The 24,134-nt window shown below is 39.2% G+C and overlaps 1 protein-coding gene across 1 annotated transcript; it reads right to left on the bottom strand.

The window, feature by feature from the left end:
* Window positions 1–825: 825 nt before the first annotated feature.
* Window positions 826–23,430, bottom strand: HSD17B13 (hydroxysteroid 17-beta dehydrogenase 13). The gene is made up of 7 exons (XM_002745620.7): window positions 23,104–23,430; window positions 19,109–19,216; window positions 17,892–18,023; window positions 16,046–16,152; window positions 13,947–14,084; window positions 9,644–9,760; window positions 826–4,124 (listed from the first exon to the last, which is right to left on the bottom strand). The coding sequence occupies exons 1-7, from the start codon at window positions 23,311–23,313 to the stop codon at window positions 4,034–4,036; spliced, it is 903 nt and encodes a 300-aa protein (XP_002745666.1). The 5' UTR covers window positions 23,314–23,430; the 3' UTR covers window positions 826–4,033.
* Between the last annotated feature and the right edge of the window lie 704 nt (window positions 23,431–24,134).

The raw sequence follows: 24,134 nt of genomic DNA, 5'->3' as shown, positions 1-24,134 counted from the left end.
CAGTTACAGTAAACTGAGGTTAATTTATTATTGAAGAAAGAAAAATCAGTTTTATAATTTAGTGTAACCTACATGTACAGTGTTTATAAAGTCTGTAGTAGTGTACAGGAATAGGCCTTCCCATTCACTCACCACTCACTGACCCACACAGAGCAACTTCCAGTCCTGTAAGCACCATTCATGGTATATGCCCAAAACAGGTGTACTATTTTAAAAAATCTTTTATACTGTATGTTTACTGTACCTTTTCTATGTTTAAACTTGTTTAGATACACATCTACTTACCTACCATTTGTTACAATTGCCTACAGAGGTGAGTACAATAGCATGCTCTATATACTCTATGAGCAATAGGGTATACCATATAGCATAGTTATGTAATAGGCTATGCTATCTAGGTTTGTGTCAATAACACTCTGATGTTTACACAGTGACAAAACCACCTAATAAAACATTTCTCAGAACGTACCTCTGTTGTTAAGTGACAATGATTGTATTAAATATACTTTGTTTTTGAAGGACACTCACAGAGACAGAGATTACAAATCAAAATGTGTTATGTAGTTTTATTTTATAACTAAAGCATAATGACATTTATTTTTAGTGAATTGTTTTTGTTAGTGACTTTTAAAAATTTATTTTTTTTTTGGGAGGAAGGGAGGAAGGCAGGAAGGGAGGGAAGGAGGAAGGGAGGGAGGAAGGAAGGGATGAAGGAAGAAAGGAAGGGAGGAAGGGGGGAGGGAGGGAGGGAGGGAGGGAAGGAAGGAAGGAAATCAAGCAATGAGAGAGACATTGCTGACCTGGATCTAGAGGTTTACAAGTTGATTTCTTTTTTTTGAGAGAAGGAAAGAAAAAAAAATGAGTAAAGGAGAGGAAGAAAGAGGAAGAGAAAGAGGGAGGGTGAACAGAAATATTGCTTTATTCTGAAAAAAAAATGGGTATTAATAATGGCCAATCAATGTTTCATTTAAACCTATGAGTAGGTGTGATGTGGTATTGACAAGAATGTATATTTTGTGTATTTGAAGTGGAGAGCTCTATAAATATTTATTAAGTTTACTTGTTCCGGATCTGAGTTCGAGTCCTTGATATCCTTATTAATTTTATGTCTCATTGAATCTAAGTCTGTATGTATCTGGCTGTTAGGATTGTTAGCTCTTGTTGTTGCATTGATCCTTTTACCACTATATCTTTGCTGCTTTAAAATCTATTTTATCCGATACAAGAATTGCAACTCCTGCTTTTTATTTATTAATTTATTTATTTTTGCTCTCCATTTGGTTGGTAAATCTTTCTCCATCCCTTTGTTTTGAGTCTTTGTGTATCCTTGCATGTGAAACAGGTCTGGATGTAACATGCCATTGGGTTTTGGCTGTGTCTTTTGATTGGGGGATTTAGTCAATTTAAATTTAGGGTTACTGCCATTTGATATTAACTGGCTGTTTTATCCATTCGTTGATGTAAATTCTTCTTTATGTTGGTGCTCTTTACTTTTTGATATATTTTTAGAAAGGCTAATACTGGTTGTTTCTTTCTGTGTGTAATGCTTCTTTTAGAAGCTCTTGTAAAGCTGGCCTGGTAGTAATAAAATCTCTGAGTTCTTGCTTGTTCATAAAAGATTTTATTTTTCCTTCCATTATGAAGCTTAGTTTGGCTGGATATGAAATTCTGGGCTGAAGGTTCTGTTCTTTGAGGATGTTGAATATTGGCCCCCACTCTCTTCTGGCTTGTAGAGTTTCTGCTGAGAGATCTGCTGTAAGTCTGATAGGCTTGCCTTTGTGGGTAACCTGACCTTTCTCTCTGGCTGCCCTTAGTATTTTCTCCTTCGTTTCAACCCTGGTGAATCTAACAATTATGTGCCTTGGGGTTGCTCTTCCTGAGGAATATCTTTGTGGTGTTCTCTGTATTACCTGGGGTTGAAACCTGCTTTGCTAGTTTAGGAAAATTTTCCTGAATAGTATCCTGAAGGGTATTTTCCAGCATGGATTCATTCTCTCTGTCGCATTCAGGTACACCTATCAAACGTAAATTTGGTCTTTTCACATCGTCCCACATTTCTTGGAGACTTTGCTCATTCCTTTTTATCCTTTTTTCTCTAATCTTGTCTTCTTGTTTTATTTCATTAGTTGGACTTTGACCTCTGATATCCCTTCTTCTGCTTGAACAATTCGAGTGTTTAAACCTGTGCATACTTCTCGGAGTTCTTGTATTGTATTCTTCAGTTCCATTAATTCACTTATATTCCTCTCTAAGTTGTCTATTCTCAATAGGATTTCATCAAACCTTTTTTCAAAGTTCCTAGTTTCTTTACGTTGGGCTACAACATGGTCTTTTAACTCACTGAAGTTTGTTATTATCCATTCCTTGAAGAGTACTTCTGTCATTGGGATGCACTCGTTCTCCATCAAGCCTTGTTCCATTGTTGATGTGGAACTGTGATCATCTTTAGTGGGAGAGGCATTCTGATTTTGAGTATTCTCAGCCTTTTTATGCTGGTTTCTTCCCATCATTGTAAATATAGCCTCCTGTCGTCTTTGAAATTAGCAACTTTCAGATTAGGTCTCTTGATTGGACGTCCAAGTTGTTAGTTCCCAGGGCCAGAACAGCGGCGTTAAGACTGATCGTACTTTTCTGCCCAGGATTCTCCTGTCTGGCTTCCTTCTTGTGCCAGAAATAGGTGACTCTGCCTTCCCGGGGCTCCAAACCTCGGTCAGAAGGGGAACCAGTCTTGTTTACTCTGCGCTGAGAGCTGCCGCGCCAAGGTGCTGTCACAGCCACTGTGCGGGCCTCAGGAGTTGTGTTGGGGACCTGTGTGGGTCCTCCAAACCTCAGTTGGAAGGGGAGCCAGCCCTGTTTACTCTGCTCCGAGAGCTGCTGCGCCAGCCACAAGAGTCGTGCTGGCGACCCGTGTGACTCCTCCACTGGGGATCTTCTGCTCCGTGAGTGACCAGAATTTGTCTGAAAATGTGGTGTCCTCTAGTTCTCTGCGCTTCCACTGAGAGCTGCAATCCCGAGATGTTAGCGATTGGCCATCTTGGATTGTTTCAAATTCATTTTTTTTTAATAAAGACAAGAGGATAGTCAATGCAAAAGCATTCTATAATGCATACGAAGAACATACAGAACAAGATTAGTCTTGTTGTAGTGGGAGTCAGATTATTCTATTAAAAAAAACCTTTCTTCTTTTCCTTCTCTTGGATCCACTGTTTGTTATGTAATATCTAGTACAGTTCCTTTTCCTGTGTTAGCTTTAATTTTTGAACCTAAAATTGTCTAAATATCTCTGGGACCAAGGATATATGAGAGCATGAACTACAAAGAAAGAGGTTATGATGGGGTTAGAACTTAAAATTCTGAGTTTTAAATAGTCGGTCACCTTTTGTCATGTATTTTACAAGATTATAAAAATGGAGGAAATATGGGGGCCCACTTTTGGTGGACTTACGAATTATACAGAAGACAGAATCAGTAATAAAGTCCAGAATACAGTTGCATCATTTTGGGTTGATGAAAAAGGAAGAGGCTAGGGAAGTCTTTCAAATGCTGAATTTTAAAGAAGCTAGATGTCTGCTCAGGTTGAGATAAAGCTGCATGCTGAAGCTTGATCTCTTAGCTGTCACTCACTCTGTGTTCTTGTTGACATTCTGTGGTGTGGCTACAGCTCGGAATGCTACTTGGAGAATAGTCTTAAATCTTCCTGCGTAAACAAGTTATCTTTGTAGTTACACTCAGGGAGGTAGCTTTTGTTCACCTTTAAATGGAAAAATCAAAGTATCTTAAAGAAAAGCTTTTAAGTATGTTTATGTAAGCATTGAAGTTTTTAAGAAGCATGAAAGAAAAAACAGACCTATTAAAAACTACGTTAATATTCTTTGGAAACTAGTCTTGCTCATTTGACTGCTGCTAGTGCCAAACTAATGTTTTAAATATTAACAGGACTGGAAAAAAATGTGAAATAAAGCTTTGAAGCATTGATTCTAAACTCAGATTCATATTGTTATCATCCATACATCTCTGGCTGTAGCTTATTTACTCATTTCATTTTGACTTTGTGGCTGATCACTGCTTCAAATTGAATATTCTGCATACGATTTACAGTCGCTAAGGCACGTTCAGGAAGGAACCTGTGCAAAAAAGAAAAAGAAATTGAAAAATTTTCAGTTTAAAATATTTGACAACAGAGTTCTTTTTTTTTTTTTTTTGATCAGTTAGAACACCCGAGAGTTATCTGGTTTGCACTGAATTTTCCTCTGTTCTTCTTTTCTTCCTTTGCAACCACCTCTCCTTTATGTGTACATCTTTCTTTTCTTTTTTCTTTTTTTTTGACATGGTTTCACAGTGGACTTTATTAGGAAAAGTGTAAAAATATTCAAATTCATAAAATTTAAATGAGACAGTAAAATTATGCCTTGTAGCTATAGTGGTTGCTCTAGTCATGACAAGTAAGGTAAAGTCTAAATTATTGCCTCAACACGGAGGTTGCAGTGAGCTGAGATCACACCATTGCACTCCAGCCTGGGCGACAAGAGTGAAATTCTGTCTCAAAAATAAATAAATAAATAAAAATAAAAACAAAAAATAAATAAATAATTGCCTAAATATACACCATTTTATCAGGCTTCTGCTGCAAGCCCAAGGCAGAAAACATTGCAATTATTAGAAGTCAGCCAAATGATGAATCTGCATTTGAAGCTGGAAGAAAGGGAAAGAAAACTGTTCTGATTACAGCATCAAAACATTCCAGTCTGAAAGAAAGTAACTTTATTAACATCCTGCAGCAGAGTACATTACTAATTGTAATCATGCATCAAAATTCTCATTTTATGTCATAAAGAGAGTGATCAGTCTTCTTCATGATTTATGTTTTACTGAGTTTCATGTGGTTCATCCCTCTGAAGATGTTTTTAGGAATATTCCCTCTTCAGGGAGTGTAGCCTAAGATACCCAGGTTGCTTACCACGGCTCATCTTTGGTCATTTAAAATCAGTCAATCTATCCGAACCTATGTGTGCACCTTTGTAATATTCACAGTTCAAATTGTATGCAGATCTAAAGAAAGCACTGATATATACCACTCTTCTCACTGTCTTATCTTATATAAGTAAAGATCTAAAACTGCTGATTAATCTTGATGCTAAAAGCTCACCTAGAGACACCACCAGAATCCATTCCATCCAATCCTCCACCTCTCCTTTTCTACTTACTGAATATCTATTATGCACTCTATAATAAGGTAAACTGAAGTACATAAAAAATACCTTTTGTCTTTGAGGAACTTATTGTTTAGCTGAGAGGCTAAGATGGCCATCTTAAATCAATTGTTCAAAAATATCAGCCATCTAGAATTAAGGGCTATAACTGGAAGGAGGATTCACATAGGCTGGGATAGTGGAGGAAAGCTTCTAAAGGACAACTGATGCCCAGGAATTCATAAGAGTTGAGTAGGCAGATGAAAGGAAGAGAGTGGCCAGGTGCAGTGGCTCACACCTGTAATCCCAGCACTTTGGGAGGGCAAAGCGGGTGGATCACGAGGTCAGGAGTTCAAGACCAGCCTGGCCAACGTGGTGAAACCCCATTTCTACTAAAAATACAAAAAATTTAGCTGGGCATGGTGGCACATGCCTGTAATCTCAGCTACTCAGGTGCCTGAGGCAGGAGAATCGCTTGAACCTGGGAGGCAGAGGTTGCTGTGAGCCAAGATTATGCCATTATACTCCAGCCTGGGCAACAGAGCGATACTGTCTTAAAAAAAAAAAAAAAACAGAAGAAAGGAAGAGAGTATGAGTGAATGTTAAGAGGCAGAAATAACATATTCTGCAAAGAAAGTCATATTGAAAATCACTTTGGTATGGTTGACTAATGCAGAATCTACTTCTTTGTTTTGTGGCTAGGTGGGTGAAAGATGGGGAAATGAGCAAGGGGACAGGGCAGATCTTTGCTGGGAGAAGGACAAGGATAAGAGAGTTTGTGTGGGCCTTTTCCTTTTAACTACCTTCACAAATCAACCTTTGTGCTAGTAATTGTATCTGCTCATAAAATTGTGTCTCTCTGTAAAAGGAATTAAATGAAAAGAAGATTAGCAATATATACCTGTTGCCTAGTTACAAATCACCATGACAGCTTCAAAGGATACAAAAGATTTTGAGACTCTTGTTTATTTTACTGGGATACTATTCTCCAACTCAGGCAGAATAACTGTGTTTATCACCTTGGTCATATGCATGTCTGCTATGATTTTTGAATTTTTCTTTTTTTTTTGAGATGGAGTCTCGGTCTAGTTGCCCAGGCTAGAGTGAAATGATACGATATTGGCTCACTGCAACCTCCGCCTCCCTGGTTCAAACAATTCTTCTGCCTCAGCCTCCCGAGTAGCTGGGATTACAGGTGCCTGCACCACACCTAGCTAAGGTTTTTTTGTATTTTTAGTAGAGGTGGGGTTTCACCATGTTGGCCAGGCTGGTCTTGAACTCCTGACCCCAAGTGATCTGCCAGCCTCGGCCTCCCAAAGTGCTGGGATTACAGGTGTGAGCCATCCAGCCAATTTTTACACCCGGCCAATTTTTAAATTTTTTAATATTAATATGACTTGCTTTGGGCCCCAAGAGAGTAGGGATTCCATGAAACTCACTTCCTAGAGTGCTTAGTACCAAGACACTAATTCAGTCAACTATTTTTTCCCCCGAGACAGAGCCTTGCTCTGTCACTAAGGCTGGAGTGCAGTGGCAATATCTCAGCTCACCACAACCTCTGCCTCCCCCATTCAAGAGATCTCCTGCTTCAGCCTCCTGAGTGCCTGGGATTACAGACGCAGGCCATCATGCCTGCTAATTTTTGTGTTTTTAGTAGAGATGAGGTTTCACCATATTGGCCAGGCTAGTCTCAAACTCCTGACCTCAAGTGATTTGATCACCTTGGCCTCTGAAAGAGCTGGGATTACAGGCATGAGCCACCTAACTGACTCTTGAGACGATGTTGCTTGGGCCTCAAGGTTCTCCTATGATATCTCAAGTTAGTCTATTTAAGCTAAAACAAAATATTGAAATTGATACACCAATGCAGTTTGCACCCTGTTCTCAAATTGTTCTATTTCAAGTTTGTTCATAGTTTATATGGATTTGTTTCAAAGAGGTCCGAGGGCTTATGAAGTTAGTATAGTTATCTTCTCACTGATAAAATTTCAATCTATAAACTGTTCCTCAGAAGACATCTGAGAAATGATTTCCTCTGGGAAATTGTTGCTATTGCTATTTCATATAAATTCTGTTCTCCAAGACTTTAACATTTGAAGTCTATACCTTTTCAGTGATGGGGGCTTTGTTTGTATTACATTATTTTATTCTTACAGCTTCCTTCTAAAGGAGATATTATCACCATCTTCATTTGGCCAGGTGCAGTGGCTCATGCCTATAATCCCAGCACTTTGGGAGGCCAAGGCAGGAGGATTGCTTGAGGCCAGTCATTCAAAACCTTTGTTGCCTGGGCAACAAAGCGAGACTGTCCCTACTAAATAAATAAATAATGAGACATTCTAAAGACATTAAAAGGATAATAAGGGACTGTTATATATAAATTTGTGCCAAAGAAATTCTACGACTTAGATAAAATGGATAAATTTCTTGAAAGACACATATTACCAAGAATTAATAAGTAATTTGAATAGCCATGTAACTATTAAAGGAATTAAATTTATAATTTAAAACTTTCCCATAAAGAAAATGAGAGGCCTAGGAATCTACAAAAAGGAAAAAAAAGTTAAGTGAGTTTAGCAAACAAAAAGTTTAGCAATTTAGCAAGATTGCAAAATAAAATGTCAGCTTACAAAAATCTAATATATACTGACAACAAACAATGGGAAATATACATATATATGTATATTTTTTGAGATAGAGTCTTGCTCTGTTGCCCAGGCTGGAGTGCAATGACATGATTTTGGTTCACAGCAGCCTCCACCTCCCAGGTTCAAGCAATTCTCCTGCCTCAGCAACCCGAGTAGCTGGGACTACGTGTGACACCATGCCTGGCTAATTTTTGTATTTTTTAGTAAAGACACAAGAACAGAAAATGAAACACCGCATATTCTCACTCATAGGCGGGTGATGAAAAATGAGAACACATGGACACAGAAAGGGGAGTACTAAACACTGGGGTCTATTGGGGGGAAAAGGGGAGGGCCAGTGGGAGGGGGAGGTGGGGAGGGATAGCCTGGGGAGAAATGCCAAATGTGGGTGAAGGGGAGAAGGAAAGAAAAGCACACTGCCATGTGTGTTCCTACGCAACTGTCTTGCATGCTCTGCTCATGTACCCCAAAACCTAAAATCCAATAAAAAATTAAAAAAAAAAAAAAAAAAAAAAAGACAGGGTTTCACCATATTGGTCAGGATGGTCTTGATCTCCTGACCTTGTGATCTGCCCACCTCAGCCTCCCAAAGTGCTAGGATCACAGGCATGAACCACTGTGCCTAGCTGGGAAATATAAAGCATTTTTCAATGCCATTTGCATTAGTGTCAAAAACTATGAAATAGGGTTGGGCATGGTGGCTCACGTCTGTAATCCCAGCACTTTGGGAGGCCGAGGTGGATGGATCACCTGAGGTCAGAAGTTCGGCACCAGTCTGGCCGACATGGTGAAACCCCGTCTCTACTAATAATACAAAAAATTAGTTGGGTGTGGAGGTGGGCACCTGTAATCCCAGCTACTAGGGAGGCTGAGACATGAGAATTGCTTAAACCTGGGAAGCGGAGGTTGCAGTGGGCTAAGGTCACACCACTGCACTCCAGCCTGGGCAACAAGAGTGAATCTCGGTTTCCAAAAAAAAAAAAAACCCAAAAAAACCAAAATAAAAACCATGAAATACTTTGGAATAAATCTGACAAAATATGTGCAACACTGAAACACCAAAAATTACATAATACAATTTGAAGATTTAGAAGAAGATTGAAAAAATAGATATTATGTTCTTGGATTAGAAAACTCAATATTGTTGATACATCAATTCTCCCCATTTGATCTGCAGATTCAGTGCAATCTTAACCAGACTTCCAGCAGGCTTTTAAAAATGGAGTCTTTATTATTAAGTACTTCATTATATTGCATTCTTTTTAAACTGTCTTTCCTTTAGGTAGAACAGTCTTCAGCAAAGTTTGGGGAGAGACAGTAGATTTGGTAGAGAAAATGAATCATTTTCTTTTCATAGACTGGGTTGGAAAATAACAGGAAACTTAACTGTTCTCCCCAGGGATGGAGAGTTTCTATGCCAATTCTCACAGCTGAAAGATTCTCCATAATAATAGCTCTATTGGGCAGAGCATGGTGGGTCAGCACTTTGGGAGGCCGAGGCAGGAGGATCACTTGAAGTCAGGAGTTCGAGTCCAGCCTGGCCAACATGGTGAAACCCCGTCTCTACCAAAAAATACAAAAATTATCTGGGCGTGGTGTGGTAGCATGCGCCTGTAGTCCCAGTTACTTGGGGGTGTGAGGCACGAGAATTCCTTGAACCCGGGAGGTGGAGGTTGCAGTGAGCCAAGATCATGCCACTGCAATCCAGCCTGGGTGACAGAGTGACATTATGTCTCAAAATAAATAAATAAACAAATAATAGCTCTACTGGCGTTTTAGTATTTAAGTGTTCTGTACTGTACTTACCTCTGTAGCATCAGAAAGATATTGATATATGATGGAACAAAAATCATTTTCTTATTGGTAAGTATTCCATCTATCAGACTTTTTGCAACTTCATCTGTTTCCAACAAAGGCCATAATCTGTGATTAAAAAGAGCAAAAGTTTACTTTTATTTTTCAAAATTTTAATTTTACAAATAAACAATAGCAGGAAAATTATCCTATAGTTTTACTAAATTTAGAATGAAGATTTAAAGTATTCCAAGATTTGCTACGTGAATGCCATCCTACCCACTTCCTCAACATCCCATATTGTTGTTTTGTGATCACAAACTTATGCTTTCATATCCATTAGGTGTGTTTCATAGCTCACTTAGTCAAAATATCAAAATGGTGGAGAGACATTAGAAGGTAAGGAGTAGAGGAGTCAGGCAAGAAAGAGGAATGGCTAGGATTAATCATGGGTCAGGAAGGACACATCTGACATCTCAAAGCCTGTTCGATGCAAGGAGAAAATTCTATAGCTAAGTATACTTTCTTTCTTGTGGAGGTATTCCATAAAGCTGAATTGTTTTGAGGTCATTTTGTCAGAGGCTTTTAAATCACAGCAACTTCGTCTTGAATAGGGTCTGGGTAAAATAAGGCTGACACCTACTGGGCTGCATTCCCAGGAAGTTAAGGCATTCTTTGTCACAGGATGAGACAGAAGGTTGGCACAAGATTCAGGTCATAAAGACCTTGCTGATAAAATAGGGTGCAGTAAAGAAGCCAGCCCAAACCCACCAAAATCAAGAGAGTGATGAAAGTGAGCTCTGGTCGTCTTCACTGCTCATTACAAGCTAATGCTAACGATAATGCATTAGCATGCTAAGAGACACTTCCATCGGCACCATTACAGTTTACAAATGCCATGGCAATGGCAAGAAGTTACCCTCTATAGTCTAAAAAGGGGAGGAAACCTCAGTTCTGAGAACTGCCCACCCCTTTCCGGAAAACTCATGAATAATCTACCTCTTGTTTATCATATAATCAAGAAGTAACTCTAAGTATCCTTGATGGAGCAGCTCAAGCCATTCTTCTGCCATGGAGTGGCCTTCTCTACTCCTTTACTTTCCTAATAGACTTGCTTTTGCTCTGCATTGTGGACTTGCCCCAAATTCTTTCTTGCGAGAAGTCTAAGAACCCTCTTTTTAGGTCTGGATTGGCCCATTCTGGTAAGAATTTCATATTTGAGATTCATCTCTGAAATGCCTATCTTGCAGTTTAATGAAAATTTAAGAGGGGCCCAAGGAGTATGACAACTAGACGCATGACCTTCCTTATACTGTAGGCTGTAGAGAAATATTCATAAACATAGGCCTAATGTAGAATTGTCTATCAGTGCAAGATGATGACAGAAAATTAAAACATAAATGGTTTTAAAGTGTTATATTCAAATTAAGATGTCTAGGCATGGACTGAACAGCCAGTGAATATAAAGTTTGGGCAGAGGAGTTAAGGAACCAGTGAATGTTAAAACTCCATTCCCTGGGATGATCTGTGGTTTACTGTAGATTATCATGTGATTGAGGTCTCCACTGTATTGAATAGCAAGCCGGCAGAGAGTAATACAAATCAATACATTTCTTTTTCTTTTCTTTTTTTTTTTAGGTCCATCATTTCTTTTCTTTTTTTTTTTTTTAAATTGCATTTTAGGTTTTGGGGTACATGTGCAGAATGTGCAAGATAGTTCTGGAGACAACAGATGCTGGAGAGGATGTGGAGAAATAGGAACACTTTTACATTGTTGGTGGGAGTGTAAATTAGTTCAACCATTGTGGAAGACAGTGTGGCGATTCCTCAAGGCCTTAGAAATAGAAATTCCATTTGACCCAGCAATCCCATTACTGGGTATATTTCCAAAGGACTATCAATACATTTCTAAATTACTTGGTTCTGCCCATTCTCTCCCTCATTTCAACTACATGGATCAAACAACCCAGCCTCTGAGCCAAGTGTGACATTACATATCAATGCCTTATCCCTTACTAAGGAAATTCACAATCCTGCAACCTCAATAAAATCAATCCCAAATCTTTAGCATTGTCTATTTTTGTCCCTAAGTTAGCCCCTAGGGGCCCTGTTGTCCAGGGTTCCATTATCCTTACTCTCCTGATCTATTATGCCTTCCTTAAGAGTGGCAGGATACCCTTAGGAAAACTCATTGTACACTAAGCCTGAATGCCTATCAGGAGAGTTTTTATTGGACCCAATTCCTTGTCTAAGAAAACAGGAGTTGCAATAGTACTATAGTATTTACTTACATATTGCATACTTATTAAGTACTGTGAGACAATGTAGCAAATGTAAGAAGCCACATTTGCTCACTTCTGCTTGTCAGCATAATTTCACAAAGTCCCTGACTCTGTGACAATGTGCAGCTCTCTGGAAAGATGCTTTGAAGACAAAACAGGATAGAGCACATGGCCCCCACTGCCAGAGGAGTCCAGCTGAACCTCTCTAAAGGGCTGCTCTCAGGCTATAGGCCTTCGTCTGTAGTCCTCAGTAAGGCTTATAAATAAAACTAACAGCTTTAACTCTTTAAAAACTTATTTTTTTTTGGCCAGGCATGGTGGCTCATGCCTGTAATCCCAGCACTTTGGGAGGCTGAGGCGGGTGGATCACAAGGTCAAGATATCAAGGCCAAGATTTTGAGACCAGCCTGACCAACATGGCAAAACCCCATCTCTACCAAAAAGGCAAAAATTAGCCAGGTGTGGTGGCAGGCACCTGTAATCCCAGCTACTCAGGAGGCTGAGGCAGAATTGCTTGAACCTGGGAGGTGGAGGTTGTGGTGAGCTGAGATTGCACCACTGCACTCCAGCCTGGTAGACAGGGTGAGACTCCAACTAAAAAAAACCTTATTTTTTTTTCTTTAGTTGACAGTACCTATGGTTTATTACCATGAAGGACTCCAGTGGCAGGAAGTGACTCCAGCTGCAGAGACCACACAACTAACTCAGGCTGTAAGAGTCAGTAGCCTCAATGGAGGCAGCACTCAACAGAGAATTGTTTAGTTCTTTCGAATGAATATATTTAGGATTAATTCCCTTCCAGCCAAAAATTGATTTTGAATTATTAAGCTTAGTATATTTTGTTACCCTGCAGTGGAACATATACTAGGATTGTGGAAAATTTGTGAAACAGATGGCTTAATTTTCGGGTCCTTATCCTCACCTTCCTGCTTTTTTCTTCTCCTTTCAGGACTAATTTCCTTTCTTTTATGGTCTTAAATCTTCTCTCATCAGAGACAAGAGTTCTTGCAGAAATTCACCTTGACTAAGAAGCCGGAGACTCATTTGCTGCTCCTTGGAACATTTGCATTTTAAAAACAGGGTGGTAACAGCGATCAAATGTATGGGGGGAGAGGGAGAGAGAGAGAGAGAGAGAGAGAGAGAGAGAGAGAGAGAGAGAGAGAGAGTGTGTGTGTGTGTGTGTGTGTGTGTGTGTAGAGACAGAGGTCTCACTATGTTGCCCAGGATGGAGTGCAGTGGCTATTCACAGGTGCAATCATAGTGCACTACAGCCTCGAAGTCCTGGGCTCAAGCCATCCCTTTGCCTGAGCCTCCCGAATCTCTAGGACTACAAGCATGCACTCTGGTTACATAGACTACATCAAAATTTTCCAAGTCTGTCTCTAGCCTCATCTGGTATGCTTGTAAAACAAAACAAAACAAAACTCCTAATTCTTGGAGCTAATCCTAGTCTACTGAATCAGACTTTCAAAGGATGAGCCTATGAAGTTTATTTTTTAAGTAAGCATAGGCAATAATTCTTAGGATGAGACAGGCTTGGAAAATGTTTGGGTGCCTTATGTTAACATTGTGGCCAGTGATGTGGAAGACATAAAAAAAGGCATAAATACCTATACCTTTCCATGCTTTATTTGAAGAGGATGAACCACGAATGGAAGGGGGGAATATTAGGTATCATTCATTTTGTGGGTGTGGTTTCCAGGAGAGGGAACTAAGGCCATTCCCTTAAGCACACCTCTCTCTGCCCCCCCTTACCCCATTCCCACTTCCCACTTACTCTTAGCACCTGAGTGTGTGTTGAGTTTTTTCCTGGACACAAATAAATACCCCAGTTCATTGGGAATGGATATTCCTGCTAGTCCCTAATGTGTTTTTCCCCTTTATTCCTTTAATTTCAAGATAATAATATTAATTAGAAAAATATTTTTCCTTTTTCATTTTTTTCCATTAGTTGGTCTGCCTCAACATTTCTCGTTAGTTTTCATATCAATTTATCATGCCACAGTCCCATTTTAATTTGATTTTGACCTCACCTTGTGCTTGGATTTTTGGTGAACCCAGTATTCACAAAAACTGGGCAGAGACATGAGATTTTGACACCAGTTTTTCCCAAGGCTTCAAGTTCTGATTCCAGACCTCTGTGAAAGCCAACAGCAGCAAATTTGCTAGAACTATAAGAGAATTATTAAGTGTTGTTAGCTAAGGGACAGGGAAACCAACCTCAGCTTTCTGTGAGAAGGCAGTATCATTTGGGTGAAGAACAAGTAGAAGCCAACCCCTGAAATCATCCACTTGTGATTTTTCTGAGAGCATTAACAGCAATTCATTTTCATTTCCTTACATGATTAAGCAGAATAGTGAATATATCTAATTTCTTAAACAACAATGATAGCAAAAGAACAAAAATAGCTCCATTGATTGGCTTAATGTTCAGTTTTCCATGCTACATGTAAGGTTTTTCCATTGAATCTTCAAACTGTTTTCTATCCGTTTTTATTCCTGCTTTTATTTTGAAAAATATGAATGAGGAAAATCATATTTAGAAATTCTACAAAACTAATATCTATGTTGACAAACTTCTGTATGACTCTGCTCATTTCTCCTCTCACTCGATAACTGGGTTGATAGTTTTTCTCTTGACAATGGTTACCACTTTGGCCTCTTAATTTTATTATGAGGATCTGGAGAAGAGTTTACAGGAAAGGATAATTGGCAAATACGGTAGTATACCCTTAGGAGCTCCCACCTCCTTCCCTTTTTGTCTTTGGTGATGCATTGAGTGTGGTATCTGCAACTTTTATTAGTTACAGTTGTTTCTCTCTCTCTCTCTCTCTCTCTCTCTGCCTCTGTCTCTCTCTCTCTCTCTCTCTCTCACACACACACACACACACACACACACACTTTCATAGCACAAGCACACTGAAAAAAGTTTTGATCCAGGGACCACTCTGATTGTCTTATCTTGGGTACAAGGCCATGACATAGATATGATTTCATTTTAGCTTCTGTAGGTTTTGCTTCTTGGTCTGTGGGGTTTCAGCTTCTTTCTCTCTCTCTCTTTCTTTCTTTCTTTTCCTTCTTTCTCTCATTTTCTTTCTTTTTCTCCTTCCTTCTTCCCTCCCTCCCTTCCTTCCTTCTCTTTCTTTTTTATTTTTTCCTTCCTTAGACGAAATTTTGCTCTTGGCTGAAGTGCAATGGCGTGATCTTGGCTCATGGCAACCTCCACCTCCTGGGTTCAAGCAATTCTCCTGCCTTAACTTCCCAAGTAGCTGGGATTATAGGCATGTGCTAACATGCCTGACTAATTTTGTATTTTTAGTAGAGATAGGATTTCTCCATGTTGATCAGGCTGGTCTTGAACTCCTGACCTCAAGTGATCTACCTGCCTTGGCCTCCCAAAGTGCTGGGATTACAGGCGTAAGCCACCTTGCCCAGCTGGTTTCTGTTTCTTATTCCAGGAAACAATGGAAACATACTTGGCATTACTGTTTTCTCTCATCATTCTACAGAGGAGTTTGCAGAAATCTAAAAATATTTAAAATATAATTACAGCACAGTTTCATTGTTTTAGAAAAAGTCATTTAAAAAATTCATTCTAAACTACTGTAAATTTAAATTCTGTAAATCCAAGCCACTCTGCTCTGAGCATTGCAATCTTGAGGCAGGAGAATAGGGTCTAGAGGCAGGGAACATAAGGCCGATTGATGCTGACTTCCTAGAACTAAATCAAATGGAAACACATCAGCTATGACAGGAAATATCCTCTCCATGTACATAGGGTGTACACTGAGTCAATGACTTTGTAGCTTTACTTCATCCTCTTCATTTACATAGGGCATTACACCAAGCAAACAATGGAAACCTCTAGAGGGTATTTAAACCTCAGAAAACTCTGTAATAGAGCCGTTGAGCCCCTGTGCTTGGGCCCACTCCCACACCATAGAGCCTACTTTCATTTTCAATAAATCTCTGCTTTTGTTGTTTTATTCTTTCCTTGCTTTGTTTGTGCATTTTGTCCAATTCTTTGTTCAAGATGCCAAGAACCAGGACACCCTCCACTGGTAAAAATTTGAAGTGTAATGATCCCTTCAAAGTACAAAGCTATATAACATGGCTGGCAAGTGATACTTACCAATATGGGATGAGATAAGGAATCACTCCGTGGCCGCATACTGAAGCCACTGTGACGATGTGGCCATGATTTCTCTCCATCATCGATGGAAGAAGTGCTTTTGTGATCTTAAGGATCATTGCAGAAAGCAGAAAAACAATGATACAGGCATTAGGTTTCCAAATCAGGTAGTTTTATTTTTGTTAAGACAGAAAGGCATTTGAGAGGACTTAGACAATGAAATAAAATACTTCCCAGCATTCCATGATGAATTCTATAAAAATGATACAAATAAAGATACAAATTTGTTGGTTTCAGTTGGCATTGAGTATGGTATACCCCACGCCAACACTAATCTCAGTATTCCCCTTCCTTCCCTTCAGAAGGAATCAAATAGATCCTTTATTGGATATGTCATCTAAACAATATTCAGGGGAAAATTCAGAGTTTTCAGAACGAAAATAATTCCTTATGATAATTTGGTGACATTTAAGTTTTTGGTTTGAGGCTTTATTCTAATTGAAAGAGTGAAATCTTGCGTAACTATATTAAGACAGTTGAGTAGTGTAAGCTGAGAGTCCTACGCAACACTTATGCATCATGATTGAATTCACTATCTCCCTATTTGTAATATTGTATATTATATATTGATGTTACAGAAAACAAGTCTTTCTTTTTTTACCAAAAACCTCTTTTGTAAGAATTATCAGTGAAATTTTATATTAATTTAATATATCCTATGCAAATTCATAGAACTAGTACTGCCAACCCAAGCTATCCCCAAATTCCCAACCCACAGAAACCATGAGACGATAGTGAACATATATTGTTGCTTTAAACCTCTAAGTTTTGTATAGTTTTTTACGCAGCTATCGGTAACTAACATATGAGGTCTCCATGTAGTTTGGTGGGCATGGGAGCCAATTCACATATGTGAGGTAAAGGAAGCACATCACTTTTTTTTCTTCTTTCTTCCAGAATCCAGATTTGCCCTAGATTCACACTAATATTGAGGCACTGGAAGATTAATCAAAAAATGTTCTATACAAAGGCAGTTGTAGTTGATATTTCCATCTCCCACGAAACTAAACTAACCAATTATATGAGGTCTGTGTAGTTCCAGCATCCCATGGATCCAGAGTCTCATCCAAAAATTTCCCCAATCCTACATACAGCCTAGTAATTACTTTTTTTTTTTAAGATGGAGTTTCGCTCTTGTTACCCAGGCTGGAGTGCAATGGCGCCATCTCGGCTCACCGTGACTTCCACCTCCTGGGTTCAGGCAATTCTCCTGCCTCAGCCTCCTGAGTAGCTGGGACTACAGGCGCGCGCCACCATGCCCAGCTAATTTTTGTATTTTTTTTTAGTAGAGATGGGGTTTCACCATGTTGACCAGGGTGGTCTCGATCTCTTGACCTTGTGATCCACCTGCCTCGGCCTCCCCCTAGTAATTACTTCTAATGTCCTTTCCATTCTAAAATTTCACAAAATAAGGACACATTACAAAATTATGGTGTGGAGGGAAAGAATGAGGTCCCAAGTGAGATCATTGAAAAGATGTATACTGACAACACTTAACAAACCTCCACAAACATTTGTTGAGCTCCTGGTACATGCCAGGCTTTGTGTCAGATACTGGTGGACAAGAGAGACCAAGTAGCTTACATTCTGGTGTGTTGTGTCCACTTGGACTTTGTGTCCTTATGTCAGAGACTCTGTGACTCTACTACACAAACAAATTTTATGATTCTTCATTAAGGCAAAGATCTGGCCAGTTTCCTGCTCAGAAGTATGTGAACTCCTTTATAAGTTTCATGTATCTTAAGAGAAGGTGTACAAATCAGAAATGTTTCTGACTCACACTCACCCAAAAATGTCCTAGGATGTTGACCTCAAATGTCTTGGTAATCTCTTCATCCTTGGTACTGAGAAGATCAGCTGGATATACTGTCCCAGCATTATTCACCACGATTGTTACATCACCCACTTCTTTCTTCACCTTTTCAAATTGAAAGAACACATTCATTGGGTGTGTTATACAAAGTCAAAGTTTTGGTGCCCATATAATCCAGAGATTAGAGTCTTTCTTCTACTGGGTGAGGTATCTCAGAGTTCAGGCAAGACAGACTGTTGAGCTCAAATAGCGGAGGCCAAGGGGACACTGTCATAAAGGTAGGATAAACTGTTCTTTTAACATCTAAATTTCAGTACCCAGCACATCATGGATTTTACAAGTATATCAGTAAAGTGAAATTAGCATTTATGTTTATAAATTCCAAAATAAGCTCTGACCAAATATTTTTAAAGTGTCCATTTTTTGAAAATGTGTTTTTCTCTAAATTTTTTTTTTTTGTAGAGACAGTTTCTCACTACATTGCCCAGTCTGGTCTCAAACGCTTGGGTCTCTTGCAATCCTTCCACCTTGGCCTCACAAAGTGCTCAGATTACAAGTGTGAATCATTGCACCTGGTCTAAAGTGCTGGTTGAGTAATCCTGGTTTCACAACCTACTAACTACATGACCTTGGTCTGGCTTAACCTCTCTGAGTCACAATTTGTTATCTGTAAAATGAAGTTTACAGGATTATTGTAGGGAATAAATTTAAAAACATGTTTGTTGGAGTGCTTAGTTCATTGTGATGATTTGATATTTACTCTTTTAAAATAATTGTTATAATTAATAATATTACATTTTCTATAAAAGACTAGATTAACACCAAAATAAAATCTCACAAGGGAAATAATTAGAGAAGACAGAATTACTGCCAAGTTAATAGTACTAAAACAAAGCCAAGAAGTGATCCATATTCCCTGATGATAAATCTTTTGTCAGTCACTCTGTGCCACTGCTCACACTTCTGATCAGAATGAAGTTGATTAATGATATGAAATAATAACAATGGACAGAGCTGAGTGGATTACATACAAGAAAAAAGGTATTTATCCTTCTTTGGTCACATAACTACTTCAGTTAGCAGCTAAAATCTAATTTAAATCAGACAGTCAGAAAGAACTTTCCCATTTTCCATGTCAGCGTCTGTGGAAACAAAATCATCTGAAGATATTTGTGAACCTGAAGTCTCACCTGATTTATGGAGCTATAGATCTCTTCTCTGTTGCTGCAGTCTACCACATACGCATGTGCAGTGACACCTAGTTTTCTGCACCCAGCTGCGGTTTCCTCCACACCATGCTGTAATTGGAAGAAACAAATTCTGAAAAAAAGTGGAGGAAAAGGCATTGGAGAAGAAAAATTTTTTAAAGATTAACATTCGGCTGGGCATGGTGGCTCATGCCTATAATCCCAGCACTTTGGAGGTCAGGAGTTTGAGACCATCCTGGCCAACATGGTGAAACCCTGTCTCTACTAAAAATACAAAAATTGACTGGGCATGGTGACATGGGCCTGTATCTCAGCTATTTGGGAGGCCAAGGCAGAGAACTGCTTGAACCTGGGAGAAGGAGGCTGCAGTGAGCCGAAATTGTTTCATTGCATTACAGCCTGGGTAACAGAGCTAGACTTTGTCTCAAAAAAAAAAAAAAAATTAACATTCATGTTCAAAAGAAATGATTAATGTTTTAAAAATTGGCCTCGTGGGCTGGGCATGGTGTAATCCTGTAGTCCCAGCACTTTGGGAGGCCAAGGCAGTTGCATTACTTAAGGTCAGGAGTCTGAGACCAGCCTGGTCAACATGGTAAAACACTGTCTCTGCTAAAAATACAGAAAATTAGCCAGGTATGATGGCAGGTACCTGTAATCCCAGCTACTTGGGAAACATAGAGAGGAGAATCACTTGAACCTGAAAGGCGGAGGTTGCAGTGAGCCAAGATCATGCCATTGCACTCCAGCCTGGGCGACAGAGTAGGACTTTGTCTCAAAAATAAATAAAATAAAATAAAATAAAATAAAAATTGGCCTCCTCATTTGTTAGAAAAATTCTTGAGAGAGACTGATTGCCTAGTTGCAATGACATTATGCTTGGCTTTTCCGTTAGGGAACGTTCGTATTAAAACCAAAGCAAGCAAAACGAAACGACATCCCTTTGGGTTTTTCCAGTTTTCCGTCTTGGTTGGAGGCTGCACAGTAGGCAGCTTCTCTAAAGCAGGCTACTTTCAAAGCCTGAAGAACATTCTTGGAAAACGTTGCTCTTCGTGGTGTCATGGAAGATAAATATGGAGAAGAAGAAACTCAACGATTAATCTATCATACATTGTTGAGCACAACTATGTAATAGAGAGTAAAGTGCTAAGCAGCAGTTCTAAATTGGTGGTAATCGTAAACTATATGCCTCTGCCCATCATACTTTTCTCAATGATTTTGACTCATCCTTCTAGAAGGGAAGGGGAAAGAAGGCTCCTTTGAACAAGGACTATCACAGGGAGACCATGCTGCTACTCTAGGAGATATAATATTACATTCTTCAGGTGTTTGGGAGTGAGATGGGCAAGGGCCACTGGATGGATTTCTCATTTATGTGCCAGCCTTGCACATAATCACTGGACATGGAGACAGAGCAACTTACTTTCAGCCTAAATTCAAAGACTTCTTTCTAAGATAAAATTGCCCAATGTTTCTTGACTCGCATTTCTGGAAAATTAGAATTCTTTTCAAGGTTTGACATCAGGTGACTTTCCTAGAGAAGATTATAAGGTTTTAAAAATTATACTTTTCCATGTCACAATCTGTAAACTCTTCTCAGTGATGAAGAAGCAAGGATACCTGAAAAGCCCCTTTCTTTGCGTATTGAGATGACAGCGGTGTGGCTGCTACTTAGGGCAATCCTTCAGGGAGTGTCTCTGGGTCCTTTGTATGTCACTACTGTAGGCTAATCCCTGGAGCAGCAGCCTGAAATCCCCAAACATAGATGTTAGGCCTAGTCAAAAGGCAGTATCTCCTCAATTAGCCTTTTGTGGGACTACAGAAGAGTAAAAATAGGAGGAGAGTCTTTCCCCGACTTAGGCTGCAGCTGGTAGCTTGCTCACTGCCAGACTGCCCAAACTACAACATACTCTTATCTGTTTCTAGGTTAGTAGAGAGCATTAGTAACCAGAGCATTCATCAGATGTTTCAATTGAATAATTAATAATTCTTCCATTTTATAACTGAGCTAGACAATTGCAAAATGTAATGCCTTGTCTTTTCGTTAGCAAAACACTTGCTTTAGCTTAAACATCAGTGTGTTTTTTGAACTGCATTCCCAAAGCGTTTAGATTGCATAAGAGCCAAACTGCTACTGCGTCTCTCATCTCACAGGGCAAAAGGAGCCAGTTATGGGAAAAACTCACATAGCATTTTCCTTAGCTAAAGGAGATGCGAATTACATTACGGCCGTGGAGTGGATCATTCAGTAGCTTAAGTGTTTAACCATAAAATTTAACGATTCAAAGAGAATTTTTGAGGTTGGGTTACCCATTCTTCTTAAGTCTTTTTTTTTTTTTTTTTTTTTTTGAGACAGGGCCTGGCTCTGTTGCCCAGATTGGAGTGCAGTGGTGCCATCATATCTCACTGCAACCTTGGCTTCCTGAACTGAAACGATCCTCCCACTCAGCCTCCCGAGTAGCTGGGACTACAGGTGCACACCAGCATACTCAGCTAATTTTTGTTTTTTTTGTAGAGGCAGGGGTTTTGCTATGTTGCCCTGGCTTGTCTCGAACTCCTGGGCTCCAGCAGTCTGCCCACCTTGGCCTCCCAAAGTGCTGAGATTACAGGGTTGAGCCCCTTAGCCTGGCCTTGTCATTACAACTTCCTTCTAATTTACTTTTCTCTTGTCACTGGAAATTTTTAAATTAAAAAAAAATCTTAATAAACGTAGTTCTTTCCCCAAAAATACATATCTGGAAAGAGAGTCGAAGGTTAGATTTCATCAAGCCCTTTTCATGGATTTATACTTATTTATGTTTTTGGACAAATGCCTGAGAACAGCAGGCAATGATTTTCTCTATTTGTAAATTCTTGCTATCTTCCAGAAGTTCATTTGAATTTCACCATACAGATGCCAAACCATTTATATATATATTAACTCATCTATTATATACAAGCTCATCTCTGTTAAATAAAAATGTATCAGCTTTTTTTGTGTAGTATTCTTCACCATTCAGAAAGAACTAGAGAAGAATTAGTTCTCTAAGTTTTAGAGACATTTTAAGTTTCAACTAGACATGACAGCAAAGAATATGAGAAAGTAATAATTTAATGGTAATTAAAATCCCACTGTAATTTGCAGAAAGTCTGATTCTCAAGAAGTACTTCACAACTTTTCCAATCCTAAAAACACTTTTCTGTGTATATTTTCATGGCCTTACCAGAATGTACAAGTTTAGAGAAAATGACACAAGATTTCAGTTACTTCAGTTTTATTTGGGGTGGTTAATGTAGTATTTACAAATAAGAACACACGAAAAATACTTATGTCCAAGGGAAAACCTGACTCACTGCACACAGATTTTATTTAACACATCTATTGTTTATCATGTGCCAAGTATCATTTCCATGTGCTAAGTGCTGAAAATATTTACTTATTTAATTTTTTTGGCTAGGGACTGGCAAACATTTTCCGTAAAGGGTCAGATAGTAAATATTTTAGGATTGTGTTGTGTGTGCATGAAGAGAGGCACTCAGGGTTTCTGTTGAATGTTCTTCTTTGACTTTTGTTTGGTGACTTTTAAAAATGTAAAAATCATTCTTCGTTCAACAGGCTGCCCACTGGCCAGATTAGCTCCATTAACTGTAGCTTTCAGATCCCGTTCTTGCCCATCCCCTAAGTTATTATCCTCATTTCAGAGCCCAGAAATCTGAGGCTGACAGAAAGTACCTGACTTATCTCATTTAGCAGCTTGGAAGGAGCCTGGTTCCTCAGTCTTTGCTGTCAATCTGCATGCCATGTCATAAATATTACTACTTAGTTTTCAATTACATTCCCTTCATCTAACTAACCTGACGCATACACAGACTAAGGCTCCAGGGAATTTATCAAACTTTGAGAAACAAAAATACAAAGATAAGCAGATGGTAAGTCAAATAATTCTTAAAATACACATCTTACTCTGTGACTTCAAAAGGTCGGAAAATGTATACATTACCTTATTAATATCCCAAAGAACCAGTCTGCTCTGTCGTTTCGCAAACTCATAGGCAGTCTGCCTCCCTATTCCATGCCCAGCTCCGGTAATGAGAACAATCTCCCCAGCCACAGATTTTCTTCTCCGAGGAATGAAAAACTTCACCAACGACTCCAAGTAGGAGTAGATGATGGTGATCAGAAGCAGAAGGATTTCCAGGACAATGTTCATGGCTCTGTTCTGTCCTCCTCCTTCTTGTTCAGTCCTTGCGTAGTCCTAGAGAGGAGATACTCTCTGCACAGAGCTCCAGGGAAGAGCTGTGCCCAGGTGTTAACAGGATTGCCAGATGGAAGTTAGCTTTGGAAACAGGCTTTGTTCACATGCTCTAATGGATTGGAAACACCTTGAGTTTTTGTAGTGATGCCAAGTGCTAGCAGTAGCTTAGCTTAGGTCAAGAGAATGTGCTCTCTGGACTTTTTTTTTTTTAATCTGAAAAGCAGTTATGTACTATATTTCACCTTGAAGTTTCACCTCTAGAAACAATTCTGGAGGCCAGGTGCAGTGGCTCAAACCTGTAATCCCAGCACTTTGGGAGGCTGAGGCAGAGAATTGCTTGAGTCCAGGAGTTCGAGACCAGCCCGGGCAACATAGCAAGACCCTGTCTCTAAAAAAAAAAAAGTTATAGAAAAAAATTAGCTGGATTTCATGGTACGTGTCTGTATTCCCAGCTACCTGGGAGGCTGAGGCAGGAGGATTGCTTGAGTCCAGGAGTTCGTGATGCAGTGAGCTGTGATTGTGTCACTGCACTCCAGACTAGGCAACAGAACAAGGCCTGGTCTAAAAAAAAAAAAAGAAGAAGAAGAAAAAAAGAAAAATAATTCTGGAGATATTGCATCAGCTAATGATCTGTTATCTTTCTATAAATTGTTTTCTTTTTTTTTTAAATAGGGAAAAGGAGAATGTAGAGATAAGCTTAAGGAAACTTAGATAAAGTCTGAATGAACCCAGCTTAGCTATTTGATTCATTTATTCACAGAAGCTCAGCATCAATA

The sequence above is a fragment of the Callithrix jacchus genome, chromosome 3 (assembly GCF_049354715.1).
Source record: "Callithrix jacchus isolate 240 chromosome 3, calJac240_pri, whole genome shotgun sequence".
Classification (NCBI taxonomy): domain Eukaryota; kingdom Metazoa; phylum Chordata; class Mammalia; order Primates; family Cebidae; genus Callithrix; species Callithrix jacchus.
Note: the sequence above shows the minus strand (reverse complement) of the source record. Positions and strands in the feature narration are given on the sequence as shown.